This window comes from Sinocyclocheilus grahami, unplaced genomic scaffold, assembly GCF_001515645.1.
Source record: "Sinocyclocheilus grahami isolate Dianchi unplaced genomic scaffold, SAMN03320097.WGS_v1.1 scaffold863.1, whole genome shotgun sequence".
Taxonomy (NCBI): domain Eukaryota; kingdom Metazoa; phylum Chordata; class Actinopteri; order Cypriniformes; family Cyprinidae; genus Sinocyclocheilus; species Sinocyclocheilus grahami.
In genome coordinates, this window is record NW_015506042.1 from 240,899 (window position 1) to 266,054 (window position 25,156).

The following is a 25,156-nucleotide window of genomic DNA, read 5'->3' on the forward strand; positions in this document are numbered from 1 at the left end:
AGTGGTTAAAATAAGTTTGAAAAAAGTACATTTTTTTATTTTTATATATATATATATATATATATATATATATATATATATATATATATATAACCTTTTTATGTTTTTATGGAAGAAAAAGTCACAAGTTTGGAATTGCAAGACGGTGAGTTTTATCAGTAATTAGTTGTAGATCATTTTTTATATGGTAATTGGCTATTTGACAAAAATGTTTGAGGTCATATACCCTTAATTAATAAATAATTGGCAGAGCCTACAGAAAATTAGGAAGAACCCCTGAGCCCCACTAAATTGGAGTTCCAGAAATGAGCTATTCTGCATTTTTAAACCAATTGTATGTAATGTTATTTTTTTATGTTTTATATAATATTTTACTTTATTTCAAGTAACGAAAATGTTTTTTATGGTATCCGCTTTAGTGTGTATATATATATATACACTTTATTAATTGAGTGCGTCTAATGGATCGTACGCACTACAGTAGTGGCCACTAGAGTGCAGCACAGTCGGGCTGCTGTTGTCCTCAATGCGTGGTTGTCCTATATGTGGGTTGTGACCTGAAATGTTCTCAAATTCACATTATTTATTGATATTTTATGCGAAGCTGCGCATGAGCCTGTGCTATAAGCGCCAAATACTTTCTTCTGGTCATGCACCTTCCTTCGTTCATTCCACGGTCGCGCGCCGAAGTGAACTTATGTTAGTAATGCGGGCTAGTTCTTATTTCCATTTACTGAATTGTTATTAGTCTGTAGGACGCCAGTCATGGTGAGATGGCCCGTTAAACCATATTAAGGTTTCAACCTTTCTTCAAAGTTTTTTTTTTTAAGAGACATGTTTATATGAAGAGCAGACGCAAAAGCCTCGTGCCAGCTGAAATGTTCTTCTTATCAGTCTCATATGTTTAGGTTCCGTTTTTTTTACTTTAGTGACAATGTATAGGTCCTTTTCTATACCATTAAAGTGAAACAAATGAACATATAGGAGCCTGATAAAAATACTAATTTTAGATGAAGGTTTCAGACTTAGATGCTTGCATCTGAACTCTTCAAATATTAATTTATATATATATATATACCATAACAAAACGGTGCTTTCGCGCTTACCATTGCAATAAGTATGTTGATACGGCATGACGAGTGCTATAATTATGTACTTTAAGATTTCATTTATTTTTTAATGTATCACAAAACCATACCGTCTTGTTTAAAAGGTTTTATATACGTATATCATTTGTAAAATAATAGCTCCTGCCGTCAAACTTCAATTGAAAGACGAGCCTCGACAGATTACGCCTTAAAAAAGGGTTTTACTTTTACATTCGGTAGTTCAGCAGACGTTTCAAGTTCATTCAAATGCCCAAATTCCCTTTAATATCAACAACAGCGGCTCTTTAGGCCACATTCTCTGCGCTTTTCTGGTGTAGCTGTTAATGGGCGGTCTTAGTCCACGCCACGCAGTTTGTAAGTGGACCGCGGCACCAGTTGCGTTGCTCTCTCCGTGGGCAGAATGTCTCATGGAGGAGTTTGGGCTGCGTCTGTGAACATCCACAGGTAACGTTAGTTACACAGGCTGCTTTCGCAGGCTAATGCATTTCTCTCGCAGAAGCTATGTACTTTTCGATTACATTTATTTTTTAATGTATCACAAAACCATACCGTCTTGTTTAAAAGGTTTTATATACGTATATCATTTGTAAAATAATAGCTCCTGCCGCCAAACTTCAATTGAAAGACGAGCCTCGACAGATTACGCCTTAAAAAAGGGTTTTACTTTTACATTCGGTAGTTCAGCAGACGTTTCAAGTTCATTCAAATGCCCAAATTCCCTTTAATATCCCATTTTAAAATATTTTACAATATTACTGTTTTTACTGTATTTTGATCAAACAAATGCTGCCTTGGTGAGCAGGAGGAGCAAGGAGATCTAGTCTTTTTTTTTTTTTTTTTACTTTAAAAAAATCAACTGACCCCAAACCTTTTAAACGGTAGTGTATGTTAGTCATGTTCTAAAAGCGTTTTGATCTAGCATGCGTGTAATTCTTGAAATTAGTTTAGTTTACACATGTAAATTGACTATGAATTCCTTAGAAAACCTCAATTTTATGTACTGGATGAGTTGAAGGGGGAAAAAATGGGATGCACCTCATGATGTCTGTTCATGAATGTCAGGATTGAGCATAGTTGTGTTTCAGTCACTGTATTATTCCCATAGTGCCATTTGTGTTACTTCATTCAACGACTACTGTTATTCTAAATGTATAAAAACAGATATTCTAATGTGTCAGTGTGTCCAACCTTTCCACTGGTAGTGTGTATATACAGGCCTGTATAAACAGCAGAGAGTGTCTTTGAAACATTTGACATCCGTTTATTTGAGGTAAGAAGGTTTTGGCAATAACTTTGCATGGAAAATAAATTGCATTGCATGTCAAAAAACGAATGAAACCCAATTTCCGCCACAGAATATAAAAAATGGTAATTGCAATATTTTATCTCACAATTTGGACCGTTTCTCACAATTATAAGAAAAACAAGTCAGAACTGTGAGATGTAAACTCAGGATTCACAGTTCTGAGTTTACATCTCACAATTCCAGTTTGCATTTTACAATTCTGAATTTACGTCTGACAATTCAAACTTTTCTTCTCGGAAATCTCAATTCTGTTTTTTTTTTTTAAACAGAATAAAAAAGATAATTGCGACTTTTTACCTTACAATTATTACTTTTTTCTCACAATTGCAAATTTATATCTCGAAATTCAGATAAAAAAAGCTTTTTGACCACGTGGCAGAAACAAGCTTCCATAGAAACCTGTTGTGAAACTCTGACTTAAGTGGAAAATGTTCTTGTGAATAAACAATGAAATTCCATGCATATCTTTAGTTGCTCTGACTCTCATAGAGTGTTGAAGCTTTGACAACAGCTGGACGCTTCACAGCATTACAGCAGGAGACCGTATGACCAGATCTGTCTTTCTGCTCAGACGTACTAACGTGATGCATATGTTAAAGTCTTGGTATTTTGGCGTGTATGCAGTTTCAGTTTTGACAGGAGGATCAAGTAACACAGTGTGAATGTAAGTGCAGTGGAAAGCACATCTCTTAGAGCTCATCCTATAGTTTTGCTTTCTCTTGCGCTCAGGTTGTGCAGCGGATCAAAGCCGTGGAACATGAGACCAGACTGCTGGTGGTTGACCGAGAGACTGACGAGTACTTCCGCAGCCTGCGTCTCACCTGCACGGAAGAAATGGCCATCCGGATGAGTCCTGCAGCCACGACCCTGTCTCCCTCACCGTCCACCAGTAAACAGGGCAACGGCTCGGTGTCCAAACGACTTGAGATCTCCAAACCCATCAGGAAACCTCCGTCACGAGCTCCTAAGAAGGTATGGATCCATTCGCTATCTGCCGACACTAGGTGACTTAATTTCTTCAGTAGAACAGTAAAGAAGATTTTTAGCCGAAACCGTGGTCCTTGGTGATTCATAAAATGCAAGTCAGCAGCTGTTCATTTAAAAAAAAAATTTTTTTAAACGGCATATCAAGGAACTCAAAATTAATACCCGTGGCTCCTGACGATATATTGAGATCTTATGAAGCGAAATGATCAGTCTGTGCAAGATACTGAACATTATTTACAAGATTACCTGTAATCCAGAGCCTCAGGCAAATGGTCTGGAGTGATGCCCGAATGAATCATTCTTTTTAACCAGTTCTTTTTGCTGAACTAGTCGAACCAGTTCACCAAATCAAACTGAACCATCTGAAACTGTTCGTGGCTCAAGTTACTCAATCAAAACTCACTTACGACAGTGCCTGACAGTCACTCCGAATGAGCTAAAATACCGGCATGTATCCTATGTTCCTGCTTTTTGCCAACTCATTCAGTGCTCCAGTTCTTCCAGCAGTCACTGAACGGAGGAAACCGTTCCGACTCAGAACGAAGCCTGATGAACCAGTGATATGTGCGTACGTGAACCCAGCACTTGAAGATTTTATGGTTTCTCTTTGTTTATGTAAAAATGTGAGCTGATTAGGGCTGCACGATAAATCGCATGCGATATTTAACACGCATCTTGTCAGAAAGCCGGTAATCAGCGGTAAATCTCCATCACGTGCGTGCTTTCACATTGAGCAGCATTAACTACACAGAGCCGTTGTTCACTGACGAGCTGCGCAAAAAATCACGCGAATATGAACGTGGTTTTGCGCAGCTCGTCAGTGAACAACGGCTCTGTGTAGTTAATGCTGCTCAATGTGAAAGCACGCACGTGATGGAGATTTACAGCTGATTACAGAACCAGCTTTACTGATAAGGTGCGCGTTAAATATCGCTTGCGATTTTTCGTGCAGCCCTAGAGCTGATGAAGACTAGTTTATTCACTTTATATGCATCAATGTTTTACATCATTATCGGGTGCTTTAATAATGGTGTAATCATTGCGTGATTACATAAACGAACTAGTGAATTGAATTGTTTCATTGAAACTTACTGACCAAACCAGTTCATGGAAAAGAATCGAATTTCCCTGTTGCCTGAAGTTATGGATTGCAGCTTATAATGTCATAAATAATGTTCAGTTTCTTGGACAAAGTGGTCGTTTCGCTTCATAAGATCTCGGTATATCGTCAGGAGCCACGGGTATTCATTTTGGGTTCCTTTATATGCTTTTTTTATTCTCAAAGACGGGCAGTCGCCGACTTGTATTTTATGAATTATCAAGGACCACGGTTTCAGCTAAAAATCTTCTTTACTGCTCTACTGAAGAAAAAAAGTCATCTACATCTTGGAGGTCGAGTAAACTAACAGTAAATTTTGATATTTGGATGTACTATCACTTTAAGAACTTTTCAGTGAACTGTTCTTTGGGGGAACCCAAAAATGGTTCTTCTGACATCACTTTTGGAACCTTTGTTTTTAAGAGTGTAGAACCTTTCATTGTCAGCCCTTCTCTCTCACATGAAAAATAAATGCATGTCTTCAGGTCATGAACATCTGGATTTTTAGGACAGCTGGCCTGAGTGACGTCACCAGAGTTATATCTAGTTCTAGAGGTTATTGATTAGTTTTTCCTATTGAGTCTCAGAGAAAGTGTGTTTGGTCATCATGTATGCTGCCATAATCATGGATTAATGGGTTAGTTTGTTGAGTTTAAGACAATAATGAGTTATGTGAGTAACTCAGATATTATCTTGTTGGCTCTGTCATGGTTGGTCAGTGTCCAAGATGTGACGCTGTAATGGTTTTTGTAGTAAATGTGCTGCTCTGTGTGCATGTGTGAGTTTCTCCAGTACATTATTACCATGTTTCTCACGGCTTATTCATTTAGGAAAATCAGTCTCTGGATTTTGACCTTTTAAAAGGATGAATGATTCCGTCCAGGAATTTCTTCAGTGATTGTTCCACTATTTTTTTTTATTCCTGAAACATCAGCACCATATATTCATTTCAATTAAAGTTTATTTTGTACAAAATGCATATTGTTTCAACTCATATGCTGTGTATACATACTACTTTTACTTGAAGTGAATTCATTTTTGGTTTGCATTAATAACACTAATTCATAACATTCTCAGATTTTAGCACATTGCTACAGTATGTGGTTGCTAGGGATGGTTATTAGGGTGTTCTGAATGAGTGTTATGGGTGGTTGCTAAGTGGTTGTTTATGTGCTCAAGTCAAAAGTGCCTACACAAAATGTTTTTTTTACCCGTTTTAATGTTTTCCAGGCAAAATGGCTTAGTCTGATGAGATAGAGAAGCACTAGCACATCTCTCCTCAACAAGCCACATGATTTGAGGAATCTTTTATGTCTGTAGCACAAACATTTCTGGGCAGGTTAATTGCTGAAGTGTATAATACTAAGGGTCAGGGGGTTGTTTAGCCATTAAAAGTGTGGTTTTTAACATCTGTAAGCAAGTGTAGATCAAGTTTGAAGATATTACATTGCAAAAAATGGCCACCATTAGTCTGTCAATGCAGTATTTGTATAAGATCTTAAATATGATATTTGTCTTTTCTTCAGCCTAATGCATACATCCAACATCTGCTCTCACTTAAAGCCCACTTTCCAAATGGGTTTGCATAATTCACTGTTGTTTCAACAAGATGGAGTGGAGTGGGAAAGATAGAGCGGGTGGGTGTGTTACAGCCACATGTGTGTGATGATGTTAAATATGACATTAAAACCGTTAACATCGCAGCAACCCACTGGCTCAAAACCGAACAATTTCTGATATCCATCAGAAGATGAACAGAGCAGAGCTCATCGTCAGAAGTTTACACAGGACAGCATCTGCAAATCTGAGCCTTCGCTGGTAAAGCACTTGATTTTACTCACAGATTTAGATTCCTTTTTGGCAATCCAACTCAAGTTGAATAAAATGCGAAGAGAAATCTTGGAAGATGAAAGTAGGATGGAGTAAAAATGTTTCATTTCACCCCAAAATCATCCTTTTTTTCTTTAGATTTTTGGAGTGATGTATGACCTGAAGATGTTCTTGATGGTGTTTAAATCACTCATATGTGGTTCTTGAGTTGCTTTATGGTACATTGGAGATTAAAAAGTTCTTAAAGGGGTCATATGATGTTGCTAAAAAGAACATTATTTTGTGTATTTGGTGTAATGAAATGTGTTTATGCGGTTTAAGGTTCAAAAAACACATTACTTTCCACATACTGTACATTATTGTTTCTCCTCTATGCCCCGCCTTTCTGAAACGCATCGATTTTTACAAAGCTCATGGGACTGAAAAAGCGAGGTGTGCTCTGATTGGCCAGCTATCCAGTGCGTTATGATTGGCCGAATACCTAATGCATGTGACGGAAATGTTACGCCCCTTACCATACTGTTATGCCCTGTCCGGCCGGAGCGATGATTCAAAAACATGAAAACCCATTACGAACGAGGCATTTGTTGCATCCAGTGGGGACATAATTATGGATTATAATGACTTATACGTCTTTTTAAATACGCCGCGTAAACATAAAACCATGCATTATTGTTTCTCCTTTATGCCCCACCTTTCTGAAACGCATCGATTTTTACAAAGCTCATGGGACTGAAAAAGCGAGGTGTGCTCGGATTGGCCAGCTATCCAGTGTGTTATGATTGGCCGAATACCTAATGCATGTGACGGAAATGTTACACCCCTTACCATACTGTTATGCCCTGTCCGGCCGGAGCGATGATTCAAAAACATGAAAACCCATTACGAACGAGGCATTTGTTGCATCCAGTGGGGACATAATTATGGATTATAATGACTTGTACTGTCTTTTTACACGCTGCGTTGCATTGCATCGCGCCGCATAAACATAAAACCATGTCTGCATTTGTGATCGGAGAAATGACAAACAACAAGCCCTACTCTACACTGCCCAAAAAACTCACTTTAAATATAAAAAATATCAAATATAAAATTTAAAATATAAAATATTTTATAGAAATATAAAATAGAACGAGCCGTTTTAGGTAGGCGTGGCTGACTCTTAACTTTTATAAAGAATATCTCTTTGGATTTGAGACTTTAGTCTTTGCTGCAGTTGCATATAATATGCCCTAATAGTGGGGCATGTTGTCACACTATAACAGAAATTATAATTAATAAATTGTATAAAATGACAACATATCAAACACAGGTGACAACTTGCCCCAACAAAATGTGACCACCAACAGTTTACCAAAAATACCTTATTGTCTTAAAAACACTTTCCATGGTTTCCACTTCTACATGTGACAACTAGCCCCAGTGAAGAAACTGAGGTAAATACATGTAGACTTTAATCAATCCGTGTCTGTGCGAAATAATTCACATAAAAATATAATTCACAAAACGGCTTAGTATGCCATTCTGCACATGGATATCATGCAGTCTCTAGGTATATACTTCAAAAATGTGATTACACTAATCTGGAAAACTAACTATCCAGCTAGTTCTTCCTCAAAAGAAAGTATTTATGTAGTTATTGTTGTATATATATTTATTTTATTTATTGTTCTATAATTTTATTTGTTTTATTTGTATTTTTAAATATTTATTTATTGTTTGTTTGTTGTTTTATTTGTTTGTAATTTCTATTGAATGTTTATTTCATTTTTTGATTGTTTCTTATTTATTTATTGTTTTTTATTGTTTTATTTTAGAATTTAAAAAAATCAAAAATAAACATGTGGCAAGTTTTTATAAGAATACTCTTCTGAAATATATATTTCACGACCACCAACAGTTTACCAAAAATACCTTATTGTCTTATAAACACTTTCCATGGTTTCCACTTCTACATGTGACAACTAGCCCCAGTGAAGAAACTGAGGTAAATACACGTAGACTTTAATCAATCCGTGTCTGTGCGAAATAATTCACATACAAATATAATTCACAAAACGGCTTAGTATGCCATTCTGCACATGGATATCATGCAGTCTCCAGGTATATACTTCAAAAATGTGATTACACTAATCTGGAAAACTAACTATCCAGCTAGTTCTTCCTCAAAAGAAAGTATTTATATAGTTATTGTTGTATATATATTTATTTTATTTATTGTTCTATAATTTTATTTGTTTTATTTGTATTTTTAAATATTTATTTATTGTTTGTTTGTTGTTTTATTTGTTTGTAATTTCTATTGAATGTTTATTTCGTTTTTTTTTATTGTTTCTTATTTATTTATTGTTTTTTATTGTTTTATTTTAGAATTTAAAAAAATCAAAAATAAACATGTGGCAAGTTGAAACACAAAAGACGCGGCGAAAAACGACGGCGATAAGCGCGCGCGATAATCGTCCCGGTGTGTACAAGACTTAAAACAGTTAAGTACAAACTCTAGTACAATTTTTTTTGTTCAATTTTCACATCCTTTTTTGCTTCAAATAAAAGTTTGTGATAAATCTCATAGCTGCTTAGATTGGTTCATGGCTTACAACGCTTTGACAAAGACTTTACTAAATCCCTATGGGAAAAATGAATGGAGAAAAAAAAAATACTTCTGGAACCAGCACAGCTAAAAAAAGTGGGCGGTCACTTATGCACTTTGTTTGTTTGACTGAACAAGTGAGTCCTAAAGAGACGGTTCACCCAAAAATGAAAAAGTCATCATTTACTCACCCTCATGTCATTTGAAACCATATCTGTGCAAAAAAAAAAAAAAACATGTTTTTGTCCATATAACGAAAATCTAAGAGATGCATTTTTGTTTTTGACCCCACTTACTTTCATTGTACAGACAAAAACGGTCCTCAAATGTTTTCTCTTCTGCAGATAAATTAGGTCATACAGGTTTAGAATGACGTGAGGGTGAGTAAATGTTGACAAAATATTCATTTTGTGATTAAATATCCCTAAAACATGGAGAATCATTTTTGTTCATGCAGCTCGCAGGCGAAATTCAGGCTGTTGAAAGAGGCCGTTTAAGAAAGTTAAACACACTTCTCTTGTCTGGAGGTGCTGACAGTCATCTGGGTCAGAGAACGTGAGATCTGGAGCGATGCTGCGCTGACCTACTTCCACACACGCTCGTGATGAGTGTAGGTGATCGAAGCAGATCCTGAAGGCTCCGGTTCTCAAATCTTTTTTTCTCCTGCTTGTTTTTCAAACATCTTTTTTCGCTGGCGTGAATGAATCCATTTGCTTCAGCATCACACATCTGTCTAAACAAACACGATATGACTGAATGTTTGAGTGCAAGAGATGAGTGAGGATAAACTCTGGCCTAGATAGTCATGGCATACAGATCACCTGTATATCGTCCATGAGCCGAGAGGCTGATCTGGTGTATTGAAACATAAGCATCATGGGAAAGTTAGAGCCATACGTCTGGACTCAAACATGCAGGTAAAGGTTCACGTGACAGGCAGCGTTTGGATGTCTGCATACTTGAACATCACTCAGTGTGGTTGGATCATTAGTGGACTAATATCCCTGTAGGTATGTACCAGCCAAACTGCTCTTAAAGACAATTTTGGCTCCATATTTCCATGGAAACTAACTGAATGTTATGCGCTTTCAATTTCAACACGCTGATGTGCGGTTTCACCTTAAAATTAAAAATGATTCCTATGTGGTCCGCTATTGTTTTTGTTGCCTTTCTGCTCTGCTTGACTGAGTGATTGTGGTTTGACTCATCACAGTTTGGCTGCATTATGCCGTTTGGATTCGTCTGTCTCGTATAAATGTTTGCTGTGATGCCTGAAGTCAAACAGTCTTACGAAACTAGACCTTTTTAAAGTTTAGCTGCTTACAGTAATTATTATAATTGCACTGAGATATAGTGATATTGTAGTCAACGCGAAATATAAATTAACTGATTTTTTGATACATATATATATCTATAAACACATTTATGTATGTGTGTGTATATATATATATATATTACACACACACACATATAATTACTATGTTAATATGGAATATATAATGTGTGTGTGTGTGTATATAGGCTATATATATATATATAGTGTGTGTGAGTGTATAAAGTAAATAAATAAAATATAAATAGTAATATTTTAAATATTATAATTATTATATTATTTCATTTAACAAACTTTAAATATTTGTGCAATATTTTCATGTCTTAATTATAAAATAAATGCCACTTAGTTAGATTTTTATTTTTGTTATGTAATGCAATGACGAGATAAATATAGAATATTATAATATAATTATAAGAAATATTTGAAATATAATATAATTTAATTTAATATAATGCATAAAATATTAAAATTTATAATTGATTAATTATAAATATTGATTTTAATAATTATAATATAATTATGATATGACATGATATATGATGTGATGTGATTGAAATTAATTCACAAACTTCCCCTGCAATATTTGCATCAGAAGTGTACTTATGCTCTCTTAATTTTAAAAATAAATGTTATTTATTGATTGATTGATTTTGGTAATTGATGCAATGACAACAGATATTTTTAGTTACGACATAAAAGGGGCAGTTTTTACTAATGTTTAGTTTTTTTGTTTATACAATTAAACTAACTGGGCTCTGATGTTGTCAAAATATCTTTTGTGTCCATAGAAGACAGAAAGTCATAGAGGTTTGCAATGAAATGAGGGCAAGTAAATGATGACAGTAATGTTCATTTTCATCTGAACTGTCGCTTTAAGTGCCGCTGTAACCACTGTAAGCTGACGCTTTAAACATTAGTTCTGGTTTGGTTGTGGTTTTTGTGTTGTGTCTGCACACCACTGTACCTCAGGAACTACATGGCTTCTTTCTCTCAGTTAAAGCCCCTCCTCGTTATTCCCCCCATGTTCCCGCTGAGAGACGAGGGGCGACTGAGTGGAGTCCAGATGTGCGGGTCTGTGGAACATTCTGGAGCGAGAGGGGTGAGGAGCTCCACTGAGGGGGGAGGGAGCGCAGATGCCATTAAAGGGTCAGATGTGTGACAAAACAGGCAGGCCTCGTCCCAGTTAACAGGGTTTGTTGGTCTTTTTAATAACCAGAGTGGCGATGTCTGTTTGTCAGCAATGAGGACATAAACCAGACCTGTTTCACAAACTGAACGTGCTACTCATGTGACTGTAAGTGAAAGCCATGGCGGGACGCCCAACGCATCACTCATTGTCCCGCCTGCAGCTCCAGGATTGGAGAAACATGCTTGGAGGACTTTTTTTTGTCGTTTTTTTTTTGTTGCATTTTTTCATTTTATTTATTTAGTTTTCAGTAGCTGTTTTCTTTATATTATTATTATTAATATCGTTTTTTAAATTTTTTTTTGTTTGCTTTCACTAGTTGTTTTCTCTTTATTATTGTTATTATTAATAATAATACAAATCATTTTTATTTTTTTTAAGTTGTTTTCTCTATATTATTGTGATTAATATATTATTTTTTTTCAGAGTTTTCAGTTTATTCCATTTTTATTTTTGTTTTAGTATTTGTGGCCTTTTTTTTGTTTTTGAGTCATGAAAATATACTGCCATTCAAAAGAAATATTTATTTTATTTATTTATTCTTGAGAGAGAGAGAAATTAATACTTTTATTCAGCAAGGATCCATCAAATTGATCAAAAGTGTCAGTAAAGACATCTATAATGTTACAAAAGATTTCTATTTTTTTTTAAAACACTGTTCTTTTAAACTTTCTTATAATCAAAAAATATGAAGCAGCACAAATAATAATAAATGTTAAAATGGTTTCTGAAGGATCATGTGACACTGAAGACTGGAGTAATGATGCTGAAAATTCAGCTTTGATCACAGAAATAAATTACATTTTAAAACATATTCGAATAGAAACCAGTTATTTAAAAATGTAAAAATATTTCACAATATTACTGTTTTTGCTGTATTTTTGATCAAATAAATACAGCCTTGGGAATACTTATTTCAAAAATATTTCAAAAATCTTACCGACCTCAAACTTTGTCTGTATATTAAGATGGAGTAGGAGAAAGTATTTTAACATCAAAAATAGATCTGGGACAGTTAGAAAACCGTGACTCTCAACATCATAACTGAAACCAAACAACTCGGCTAAGGCCTCTTCATTCAGGATGATTGCATTAGTGTTTCTGTGAACCATTGATTAAAAAACCTCTGCTGAGGCTGAAAGCGAGGAGATTCTAGACACATTTAGTGATCACACACAGAGGATATGAGGAGCTTGTGAATGTAGAGCGTTGATGTGATGTAACCGTGGAGGTCACGCTGCGTAGGTTGAGCGGCAGCCTCACGCTGGGAGTCTTCATGCTGACTCTCTCGCTAACACATGGTCCTGACAAACACAGCCGAGCTCCGAGAAAGAGCTTAATGATTCGTTCACACATGTGAGTGCTTCAGTTGTATGTATCACTGGTTTGTCTTTAGGATAAGTGATTACACAATTGACCCTTCACAAAGACCCGCCCCCCCTTATTTACTGTTGCTACGTCCGACAAGCCATGGCGCTCTCACGCCACACATCATGTTCTTTGAACATCATGTTCAAAGAGGACACAGACAAGACCGATCAGGTAACTTTTGATATGAAACAAATAGGGCTGTGTATCGGCAAGATACGATACATGGGGTTGCGATACGATGTGTTGCGATATATTGCGGTACTGTAAGCAAGACGATATATTGGGACATTTCTTGTTTTGGGAATAGGGGAATAGGATATACTTTTAGGAAAACTGTCATTTAGAACACACCACCATATGCAAACCTTAGCAACAAAAAAAAAAAGCCATTTACATATCTATCCCCCTAGGAAAAATGTATTGCTCAGTGGTTGCTTTTCCTAAGCTGTAATCTCTTGCAAGACTCCATTATAAAAATGTTTTGCTGCTCAGGGGTTGCTGTTGCTTTTTTGATTGCAATGGGGTTTTTCACCTTTAATGGTCAGGACAGTAGGAGTAGAGACGGGAAGCAATTGGTGAGAATTGAGAAGGAGCAGGAAAGTACCTTTAGCTGGGATTCGAACCCATGTTGTCTGAGGTGCAGGTGTGACTTTATATCGATGTGCTGCCCGCAAAGCTGTGGCTCTGACAGAAGTAACTCTACACTCAGGATACTAAGAGGTGATTCTCTTATTTGTCTCATTGAGATATCAGCTTTGTCTTAAGATGTCTTCAGTTTTATTTTAGGAGAAAAATTAAACATTTACTAATATTGCAAATACTAAAACTATCATTTAAATTGCATGAAACATTTCAGAATATCAAGGGTTACTAGTTTAAATTTATCTTCAATGTCCAGCATTGTATATACACCACATTTTCCAAACACACTAGAAAGGACTTCCAAGTGCAAGATGTTTAGTATAAGAGCAATACCTTTTTTTTAGCAAATGTAACACTATACCAGTGTTACCAGGTTATGGTTTCCTCTGTTAAATCATTGTGCAATAAAACACTGTCTACATAAAACAACTTCAAATATGGCAATGCATGTATTGTCTTTGATTGAAATGGTGTGGATAAATTACATTGAATCTAACTAGACGGAAGAAAAATATAATAAAAAAAGAGATCTCTTTAACATCTCAAATATTTATCCTAGAAAGAAATTAGGTTACCTTAAGATTGAATGGAAACTTTTGCTTGAGTCTCCTGCTTCTCAAACTTGTCTCCTGAGACAAACACTCTCACAATGGTCTCCTTTAAAGCTTTAAAATAGATCTCAACAACATCACACACTGTGCTCAGACATTTCTCCTTAGCTAGAGACTCTGGATCTCTCACATTTATCTCCTCTAAAGTTTAGAAGAGATCTCAATAACTTTACAAAGTGTGCACAGAGTCAAATGCCTCAATATGAGCTCAAACATGTCTACCATACAATATGTATTAATAATCAAATTAGTCAATAAATAATCAAGACTGAGTCATAAGCCATTCATGTGCCTTTCGGGCAAAGAAAGCTCCAGGGTTACATTTTCTGTAGATCAGTTTTGATTAAGGCATTAAGACATTACTATTTCCAACAACAAATTATGGGCCTAAGTACATAAACATTGTCTTATAAAAAGTAGCATTATCCTTATTTCTGCATAATTTCTCTCTCAATATAGCCTTTAATTCTGAATTTATGATCCCCCCCCCCCCCTTTATTTGGTGCCTTTCAAGTACTTCACTTGATGCACACTTTGTAAAGTTGTTGAGATCTCTTCTAAAGCTTTACAGGAGACAAATATGAGACCCCTAGATTATTTAGCTAAAGAGAAAAATCTAAGCACAGTGTGTATTGTTGTTGAGATCTCTTCTAAAGCTTTACAGGAGACAAATATGAGACCCCTAGATTATTTAGCTAAAGAGAAAAATCTAAGCACAGTGTGTATTGTTGTTGAGATCTCTTCTAAAGCTTTAAAGAAGACAAATGTGAGACCACCGGTGACTGTAGCTAAGGAGAAATATCTGAGCACAGTGTGTGACGCTGTTGAGATCTTGTTTGAAACATTAGAGGAGACAAATATGAGACCACCAGAGTCTTTAGACTAGGAGAAATGTCTGAGCACAGTGTGTGATGTTGTTGAGATCTATTTTAAAGCTTTAAAGGAGACCATTGTGAGAGTGTTAGAGTTTTTGTCTCAGGAGACAAGTTTGAGAAGCTGGAGACTTAAGCAAAAATCTCAATTCGATCTTAAAGTAACCTCATTTCTGTCTAGGAGAAATATTTGAGATGTTAAAGAGATCTCACTTTTATTTTTCTATCTATAAGTGCATGTCAGATGAAATAATAAATAAATGGCATTTCTTATGGTTTTTTTTTCTTTCAGTATTTATTGATCCTTATTTATTTCAATTACAGTTTCTGAATGTTATTTACATAGCTACAAATATTTTTTGTTAGCTAGTTATTTACAAATAGCTTGCTTATAGACTAATGTTATTAATGTATCGTTTTTAATGGAAACTTGTTTATATTTTACCGTTAGTATACGTGAGGCAAAAGAAGTTAGAATGAAGGATAAATTAAAATTAATAGCATTTAAACAAGTTCTGCTCGCGTATATGAAGGTTTCTATTGGATGATTTAGGGTAAACGTCATATTATGCGACTACGCATTACTTTATGGAGCGTTTACAACTACTTGCTACGTCCTGCCTTATGAACAACTGGTGCAACCAAATAATGTATAGATTTAGTTACAAACTAGCTAGTAGTTACTAAGCCTCTAGTGTGGACTTAACATTATAATTTAAGTAAGAACTTAGAAATGGCTGGTGCAACCCTACCCCGATCCAGAGCTCATTGACAAATATCTTATATCGTAAGATGCGCTCCCTTTGCACAGAGTGTGCGTGATAAGAGATTGAAATACTCCCCATTGATAGCTTCTCCCTAATACGTGAACATGATATGCAATATTAGAATGTTTGCGGGACCAGGCGGGACTGGACTAACCTTGCAGGAGCGGAAGACACATGTTGTCACTGTTTAAGTTCAGAGGTAAGAAGACTGCTATCTAGCGGTCGGGATATAAACTCAAAACGAAACAACTGCCATGAATCTTGTATAAAAAAAAAATTTTTAAATATCGATATTGCATTTTTGAGAATCGATACAGTATTGCCAAACAAAATATTGCGATACTCACATGTATCGATATTTTCTTACACCCCTCTTACACCTAAAATTGTCTTTTTTTCCCCGAAAAATTCAAATAGTAAATACTGTTTTGTGGCTCTTTAATGTGTCATGACAGATCGCTGCCTCAGTTCAAGCAACACGTGAACTGATCATTTCTTCCTCTACTAGTTATAGCACTGAGAAGCTGGAGACTTAAACAAAAATCTCAATTCGATCTTAAAGTAACCTCATTTCTGTCTAGGAGAAATATTTGAGATGTTAAAGAGATCTCACTTTTATTTTTCTATCTATAAGTGCATGTCAGATGAAATAATAAATAAATGGCATTTCTTATGGTTTTTTTTTCTTTCAGTATTTATTGATCCTTATTTATTTCAATTACAGTTTCTGAATGTTATTTACATAGCTACAAATATTTTTTGTTAGCTAGTTATTTACAAATAGCTTGCTTATAGACTAATGTTATTAATGTATCGTTTTTAATGGAAACTTGTTTATATTTTACCGTTAGTATACGTGAGGCAAAAGAAGTTAGAATGAAGGATAAATTAAAATTAATAGCATTTAAACAAGTTCTGCTCGCGTATATGAAGGTTTCTATTGGATGATTTAGGGTAAACGTCATATTATGCGACTACGCATTACTTTATGGAGCGTTTACAACTACTTGCTACGTCCTGCCTTATGAACAACTGGTGCAACCAAATAATGTATAGATTTAGTTACAAACTAGCTAGTAGTTACTAAGCCTCTAGTGTGGACTTAACATTATAATTTAAGTAAGAACTTAGAAATGGCTGGTGCAACCCTACCCCGATCCAGAGCTCATTGACAAATATCTTATATCGTAAGATGCGCTCCCTTTGCACAGAGTGTGCGTGATAAGAGATTGAAATACTCCCCATTGATAGCTTCTCCCTAATACGTGAACATGATATGCAATATTAGAATGTTTGCGGGACCAGGCGGGACTGGACTAACCTTGCAGGAGCGGAAGACACATGTTGTCACTGTTTAAGTTCAGAGGTAAGAAGACTGCTATCTAGCGGTCGGGATATAAACTCAAAACGAAACAACTGCCATGAATCTTGTATAAAAAAAAAATTTTTAAATATCGATATTGCATTTTTGAGAATCGATACAGTATTGCCAAACAAAATATTGCGATACTCACATGTATCGATATTTTCTTACACCCCTCTTACACCTAAAATTGTCTTTTTTTCCCCGAAAAATTCAAATAGTAAATACTGTTTTGTGGCTCTTTAATGTGTCATGACAGATCGCTGCCTCAGTTCAAGCAACACGTGAACTGATCATTTCTTCCTCTACTAGTTATAGCACAAAAGAAACATGAATGAACATCAGAAGGTATCTCGTTTCAACCACTGAAAAACGTCAATACACACTATTTTTCAAGTTCAAGTCCACCGACGTTAATCTACTCTCCTTTTTTTTTTTTGTCGGACAAAATGGCAGATTCTGCGTCATGATTGGTCAGATCGCCTGTCAATCAAACTCCAGGCGAAGGGTCAATTCGAGTGTCACATCCCCAGATCTATACGTCTAGTTTTTTTTTTACACTACAGATTCAAATCATATTTGAGACTGACAGATTTCTTGTGGCTCTGATTGTGAGTAAAGGTCAAAGGTTATCACCCCATGCTGGTTTGGGTGTAACATCACACCCTGAATGGTTAAAAAAAGGCTTTTAAAAGTCTGACCACTGTATTGGACATCCTGCATTACAATAGCAATAGGTATAACTATAGGTAGGCATTATAACAGGGGTTAAATTGTATTGCCAGAACATATATAAGGTATATTACGTCACGTGGCATTATAATTATTTACCTTCATAATGCATTATATGGAAAGTGTTTCAATTAGCATAGTTCATATCTTCTAATGTTTTATCATGTGTGTTACCCAAACAATGTGGTAAAACTGCACTTCTGGTGTTGCTGCACTCACAAAACATGATATTGGGGGAGGAAATCATGTCGCAAGTGGTTGGGAATGTGTTCTAATTGATTCAACATGCTTGCTAGGGGTCACACAGCTACGAGGGGGGCAGCGTAACATGACACCGCCGTGTGGAGATGTCTTCTGCTTAGGAAATTGATTGGTTGTGAATAAGGCTAAAGTTAAACATGCTGCAGAATGGATGATTTTTGTGTTGGAGTAACTTTTTTGAGGACAAATAGACTTAACAGATGTTACAGTTAGTGTTGACTCTTGCCCCAGAAAACAAGACCGTTTCAGGATGGTTTTGTATGCAGGAAAATCCATATCATGTGGAAAAATGTGTTCACGTGTGTGTATGTGTTTCCAGTCTCCTCCCTGCTCTGATCTGTGTACTTCCTCTGTGACTCCCTCCTGTGCTTCCTGCTGGGGGTGAAACGCTCGTGTCGGTTTGTCCATCTGCAGAGCCATGAGGCATCGGTGTAAGCGGGGGCCCCTCTGCTTTGTGTCCTGCCGTCTGGGTCCCGTGTCGTGTCAACGGCTGCAGGTCTGTGCTGGACTGATAACGTGGGTGTGGGGCTGTGGAGCATCATCAACATACACAAACACTCATTACAAACGTGAGAAGAATACACCAAACACGTGAAGTAACGCTCACAATTAGGGATGTGATTCGTAATGAATCAAATCAATTATAGTTGCAGTTCCTATTAGGTGGTTTTTTGGCCTTTTTCACAGTCTGATAAATAGCCTGAACTATTGGACAATACTGAATGAACAAACCAATGTGGTAACATATCATTAATTAATTTTTATACAATACTTTTGTAACTTCACTCTTAAGAGTCATTTTTTGGGAATTGCACCACACTGGTTGTGCTGTGCTGAATGTATTTGATTCTCTAAAACGAACCAACTCATTAGAGTTGTTTGATTGCAAATCAGACTGTACTAGTTTCGTAGAACTGAATATTTTTGATTCATGAAAAATAACTGGCTCATTAGAGTCATATGATTGAGAATCAGACTGCACTGTTTGTATTTACGCTGTACTGAGTGGTTTTAATTCACTAAAAAGAATCAGGCCATTAGAGTCATTTGTTCAGGAATCAGACTGCGCTTGTTGCACAGTATGTTTTTTGATTCTTTAAAAAGAAACAGATCATTAGAATCATTAGATTGAGAATAGGACTATATGAGGTGTACTGAATGTTTTTGATTCACTGAATAGAACCCTTTCAGTACAGTTCATTTGTTCAAGAATCAGACTTCACTGGTTGTGCTGTACTGAATAGTTTTGATTCACTAAAAGAACCGACCCATTCAAACCAATTCCTTAGAATCATTTGTTCAGGAATTGGACTACAGTAGTTGCACTATATGTTTTTGGTTTACAAAAACCAAAAAATTTACTTGAGAAATTCATTCTGGAATTAGACTACACTGTTTCCGTTGTATGTTTTTGATTCATCAGAAAGAACCAGCTCATTAGAATCATTTGATTGAGAATCAGACTAGTAAAGTTGTACTGAATTTTTTTGATTCACTTAAAAGAACTGACTCAGTAGAGTCGTTTGTTCAAGAATCAGACTTCACTGGTTGTGCTGTACTGAATTGTTTTGATTCACTAAAAGAACCATTCAAACCAAACCCATTCAAACCAATTCCTTAGAATCATTTGTTCAGGAGTTGGACTACACTAGTTGCACTATATGTTTTTGATTTACTAAAAATTACTCGTTTAGAGACATCACTGGTTGCGCTGTATGATTTTGACTCATCAAAAAGAACTGGTTCATAAGAGTAATTTGTTCTGTAATCAGAATAAAAGCTGGTTCTTGCTACCCAACCATTAGGCTTTTGATTCAGTAGACTTTTAAGTAAACACAGTAGCTTCAAAATACATGTTTAAAGAATGTGTCATTTCTGTTGTGCTTTGTGTTGTGCTCTGGATGCCCCAGCGGTGAAAGGGTTGATGACAGTCACGTGCGAGAAATCCCAGAGGTCCCAGTGTCAATAATTCAGAAGCTTCTGTATCATTTTACAAGCCAATGCTTTGAAACACACAGGCAGTGTCTTATTGTGACAGGAAGTTTCAGGAATGCTTTGTGCCGCATCTGCCGCTCTCCCGAGTGTTTTCCCATACTTATCCCACTCATCTCCGTGTTCAAGCCAGGAACCCAGGGTGACCGGAAGAGCTGAGGGGTGTGACAATGGAAATATTATAACTCTTGATGGTTCAGCAGGGAGGTTTATTTGAGGCACAGAATCATAAAGCCTGATGGAAGTATTTAGAACAGTGGAAGTGCCGGAAACAGAGAAATGCTTGTTCCTCCTCCAAGTCCCAGACTCCTCTCCGGTTTCTCACTAACAGTAGTTGTTCATCAGAGGTCAGCTGTGTTGAGGAGGTGGGATGGACGTGTGTTATTGGATCACCTGCTCCTGAATTTTTGCTCAGTTTGGGCCTTTGAATAAAACTGAGGTGTTATTTTCCTCAAAACAGCTTTTATTGACTGATTGATTGATTGTCTAAAAGTTTAATAAACTTCCGATTTTTTTTAAAAAGGATTTTTCTGATTATTATATCATATTTCAGGCTTTATACAGGGTCATATACTAGTGAAGAATTTTAACCATTTATACATCAATATACCATTATAAACCTTCATACTTCAAGAAAATACCCTCAATTTTCCCAGAATATAGAAAAATTATAGTCTAAGCCAAGGCACTTCATCTGATACAAATGATAAAAAGCATTTATTTTAGTTTTGCTTTCCACATATAATCACTAAATTAATGCACACTCTAAAACCGGAATGTTTTTTTCTGATATAGTAACATATAAGCGCCGTTTTTAGACACATCAGTATCGGAAATGCTGTAATCTGTTCTTCCTTCAAACAATGTGTGTTTGGGGGTCTGCAGCCAGTCAGATCAACTTACATACGGCTGTCAGTCAAACGACTCCCATCTCAACAAACAGGCCAAACCACAACAAACACAGACAGCGAGACTGAGAACATCAGCCATTTGTCTGGAAATTGATCCTCTGAGCTCTTAAAACTTTGTTTTTGAGAAGCACAAAACAGTATAATTAGCATTTTCGAGCATAATGAAATAGATCACATGCCTGAGCCATTATATCCGTTTCATTCGACATGCAAAAGGCTTTAGTATCTTAAATTGAACATTTACTTGTAATCATTTAGCAGATACTTTTATCCAAAACGATCTTCTTATTGTCTTAAAAAAAAAAAGTCACTATACACTGTAATATGTGAAATGTGAATGAAACGTTGTTATCTTAAGGAGGTTTTTTTAAATTAACTAACCCTTAAAATGTGTAATAATATATTCGAATAGTTATAATATTATGTATACACACACACATATTGTTTGTGTTTTTGCCGTCACTCTTAATAGACTCGCCTAATGGACCTTGACCTTTGACCTTCGCTGTAATTACTCCCTCTTACGAATAAAAAACCTCTTTGCATAATGAATGCTCTTTGGTTTTTAATTGTTTTCACAAGAGTGATTATGTTCTGCTGCCTTGCTTTTTGTTTATTAAATGGAGCAAACGTCTCTGCTCTGGATACATGAAAATTAACTAACCCTTAAAATGTGTAATAATATATTCGAATAGTTATAATATTATGTATACACACACACATATTGTTTGTGTTTTTGCCGTCGCTCTTAATAGACTCGCCTAATGGACCTTGACCTTTGACCTTCGCTGTAATTACTCCCTCTTACGAATAAAAAACCTCTTTGCATAATGAATGCTCTTTGGTTTTTAATTGTTTTCACAAGAGTGATTATGTTCTGCTGCCTTGCTTTTTGTTTATTAAATGGAGCAAACGTCTCTGCTCTGGATACATGCAGGACATTTCCATTCGATTTGGTCAGATGCTGACTTTCAGCTGCTGTATGAATTTTAACCTCCATGTTAAGCTATAAAAACTAAAAGAAGGATTTACATTTGACAGAACGTCATCCTGGATTCCTCTGCAATGGCCTGTTTCATTGTGACTTTTACAACCATTAATGATGCATTTACCTGTTCAGAACTCTCCGCCACGGTTTTAGGGTGTGATAAGGGTGTTTGTTTCCATAGTTATTTGGAGTTATGAGCAGAAAGGTAGTAATTTATCAAATAAATAAATAAATATGAGCACTGGTAATTGTGATGCATGAGCACACGCCACCAGATATGTAGGAATATGTCATATTGTAACCTGTATTGATTTTGACATGTTCATTATGACACTTTATTGTGGTTTCTATGGTGACGTGATGGCTATTTTTGCTCCGGTTTGAGAGTTTCTCCTCTGGCAGGCTGATAATGCTTCACGTGCTGTTATTCATACATTCAGCATCTTTCCGTTCTTCTGCTGGCCTCGCTTTCAGTTTTCCATGTGTACTGCACTGTCAAACAACACCCTTCGTGGCATTGTTGGGTATTTTTTCCACTCTCGGTCTTGGATGAAAGGCAGATTTCCTGACTGGGATCATGTTATTGGTTGGTCGTTTGTAAGCTTCCATTACACAATATTTTTGAGGAAAACTCATGCACTCAAATCACAATGGTGGAATTCATTGTGAAAGTAACCCTGTCGTTATGTTTTCAACAATATAACACAGAAATGCTTTTAATTTTGAGTTTATTGTTACGATTTCTGTGCTGTTTAAAGGGGTGCTATTATGCTTTTTCACTTTTTCAACTTAAGTTAGTCTGTAATGTTGCTGTTTGAGCATAAAAAAGATCTGCGAAGTTACAAAGCTCAAAGTCCACTTCAAAAGGAGATATTTGATTTAACAGAAATCACTTTTCAAAAACTACAACGAACGACTCGTTTGGACTACAACGCATATTTTCCGGGATTTGTGATATCACAAAGATCGACGAATGGGACGAGACCTGGTTGAGCTGCACTAGAGAAAACAACGAGTGTTATCACTATGTCAGAGACACGCTAGCTTTCCCAAAGCAGACAAACTTAGAGTGGTTACAATCATCCGGGTTTAAAGCGCGCTCAAATTGATTTGATATTGACGCAATATTTATACTGAAGCTAGCAGGCGGCTATGGGAAGGGGCATGACTTTCCCGACCAGGTGCCGAGTGCTGCCAATCACAGCACACACTGGCCCAGCTAACCAATCGCAGCACATTTCGTCTTTCACCTTCATTTGGTACAGGTGAGCCGTTCGAGCCGTTCATGCCAGACTGGGGAGAGAGGTGCTGTAATAATGTAAAATATGTGAAAAATAATGTTTTTCGAACAACCTAGTATAGCCTGTTCTAGTACACCCCCAAAACAAAATCAAGACTTTGTAAAAGAGCATAATAGGACCCCTTTAAGCAGTGGACTGATAACCAGTATGGTTGATGGCTGATATAAAAGCAATTTACAATTATTCATTTAGCAGATGATCCTTACTCAAAATGAACACCACAATCATTTGTAATAAATAAAATGTACACAAAAGTTTTTTTTTCTTAGTTTTTTTTTTTTTAATGAACACTTATTTTTCCAAATCCCCAAAATTCGTTCAGTAACTTTGATTCATTATTCAAATTGATTCTAGGTGCAATTAACACATCTGTTAATCATCCAATCAAATAATGGTCAATTGGTCAATTTATCACTATATATACAGTGGGGCAAAAAAGTATTTATTCAGCCACCAATTGTGCAAGTTCTCCCAATATATATATATACACACATTAAAGGTCTTAAATCAAAGGGTACAAAGTCTTAAATTCATAAAGTCACAGCAATATTATTGCATGCATTGCAAAAAATGAATATCTTCCTTAGAGATGCAAAATAAAATAAAAATAAAAAAAGTCTTGTTTTTCTGAGAAATGGAACAAAATTGAGTTTATGCTTAAAACAAGAACAAATATCTGTCATTGGGGTATGAAAACTTGTTTCCCCTTTAAATTAAGTGTATTTTTCTGACCTTATTGGCAGATAAACCTTCAAGAAATCTATAGTAACCCCTCTCTCTCTCTCTCTGTCTTGGAGATTATGGATGGAAAGACATTGGCTGAAACTGTTTAACATACTATTTCAAGATTTGCAACTATTTAAAACTTCTGTAAAACTGAACTACTATAAAAGACAAAGTTTTTGGTTTTCCAACCTAAGATTTAGCTTTAGGTTTATTTGCATCTGAGTGTCTTTACTTCTCCTGTCACAGGAGGCTCAGCCCTCGTCGGAGTCCTCGACACGGGATCCATCTGAGCTTCTGCCGAGGCTGTGTCTCCTGGTGCGGTCCGAGATGGGTTACGGCTTTAATCTCCACAGCGAGAGGTCCAGACCGGGTCAGTACATACGGGCTCTGGACCCCGGCTCACCCGCTGACCGTGCTGGACTCAAACCACAGGACAGACTCATAGAGGTGAGGCAGGAATCATTCTCTCTTTCTTTAGAACAGTTCTCTATCATATTTCTATCATGCTATCACACGCATGTGCATCAGTATACAGATATACACCCACACTTTCTAAATTCACTTGTGCATTCACACTCACACACAGACCATCCATCATATTCAGATGCATGTGGGTGGCGTGTGATATTGTATGATGACTCGCGCTAAATATTTCTGTGCTTGAGAGACTGAGTCGAGCAAAATAACATACTGTTGAAGCTTACATTTGCGATCAGCAGAGCTGAATACATCCTTCATTATCAGAAATAAATGCAATGTTCTCATGACCTCCATTAACTCATGAACTTGTGTGGCTTAGTTGGATTGAGTGCGGATTTAACACATTAACCCAAATCTAATCAATGCAATGTGCACATGACGAACCATTATAAAATGTGCAAGTTTGTACTTCGGGAAAAACTATATATGCTGGTGGAAAGAAGAAAAAGTACGCTTAGCACTGTTTTATAGACATTTCAGTAGTCATTGCAATAAAAATAATGGGTGAATGTTTATGAAACCCTGATGTACTACGAGTTTCAACAAAATGACAAGAAAGGGAAAAAATGCTTCAAGATAAAGTTTTTTATATATATATATTGTGACAATATTTACATGACATGAGCACATTAATGTGAAAAATATATACAAAGATTTATTAAAATAATCATAATTTATTACTCTGCATTTATATTG

At 36.1% G+C, this 25,156-nt stretch overlaps 1 protein-coding gene across 1 annotated transcript; it reads left to right on the plus strand.

Moving 5' to 3' along the window:
* Positions 1-1,509: 1,509 nt before the first annotated feature.
* LOC107563221 (Na(+)/H(+) exchange regulatory cofactor NHE-RF2-like) lies at positions 1,510-24,630 on the plus strand. The gene is made up of 4 exons (XM_016248033.1): positions 1,510-1,553; positions 2,907-2,958; positions 3,145-3,387; positions 24,227-24,630. The coding sequence occupies exons 1-4, from the start codon at positions 1,510-1,512 to the stop codon at positions 24,626-24,628; spliced, it is 741 nt and encodes a 246-aa protein (XP_016103519.1). The 3' UTR covers positions 24,629-24,630.
* The last annotated feature ends 526 nt before the right edge of the window (positions 24,631-25,156 follow it).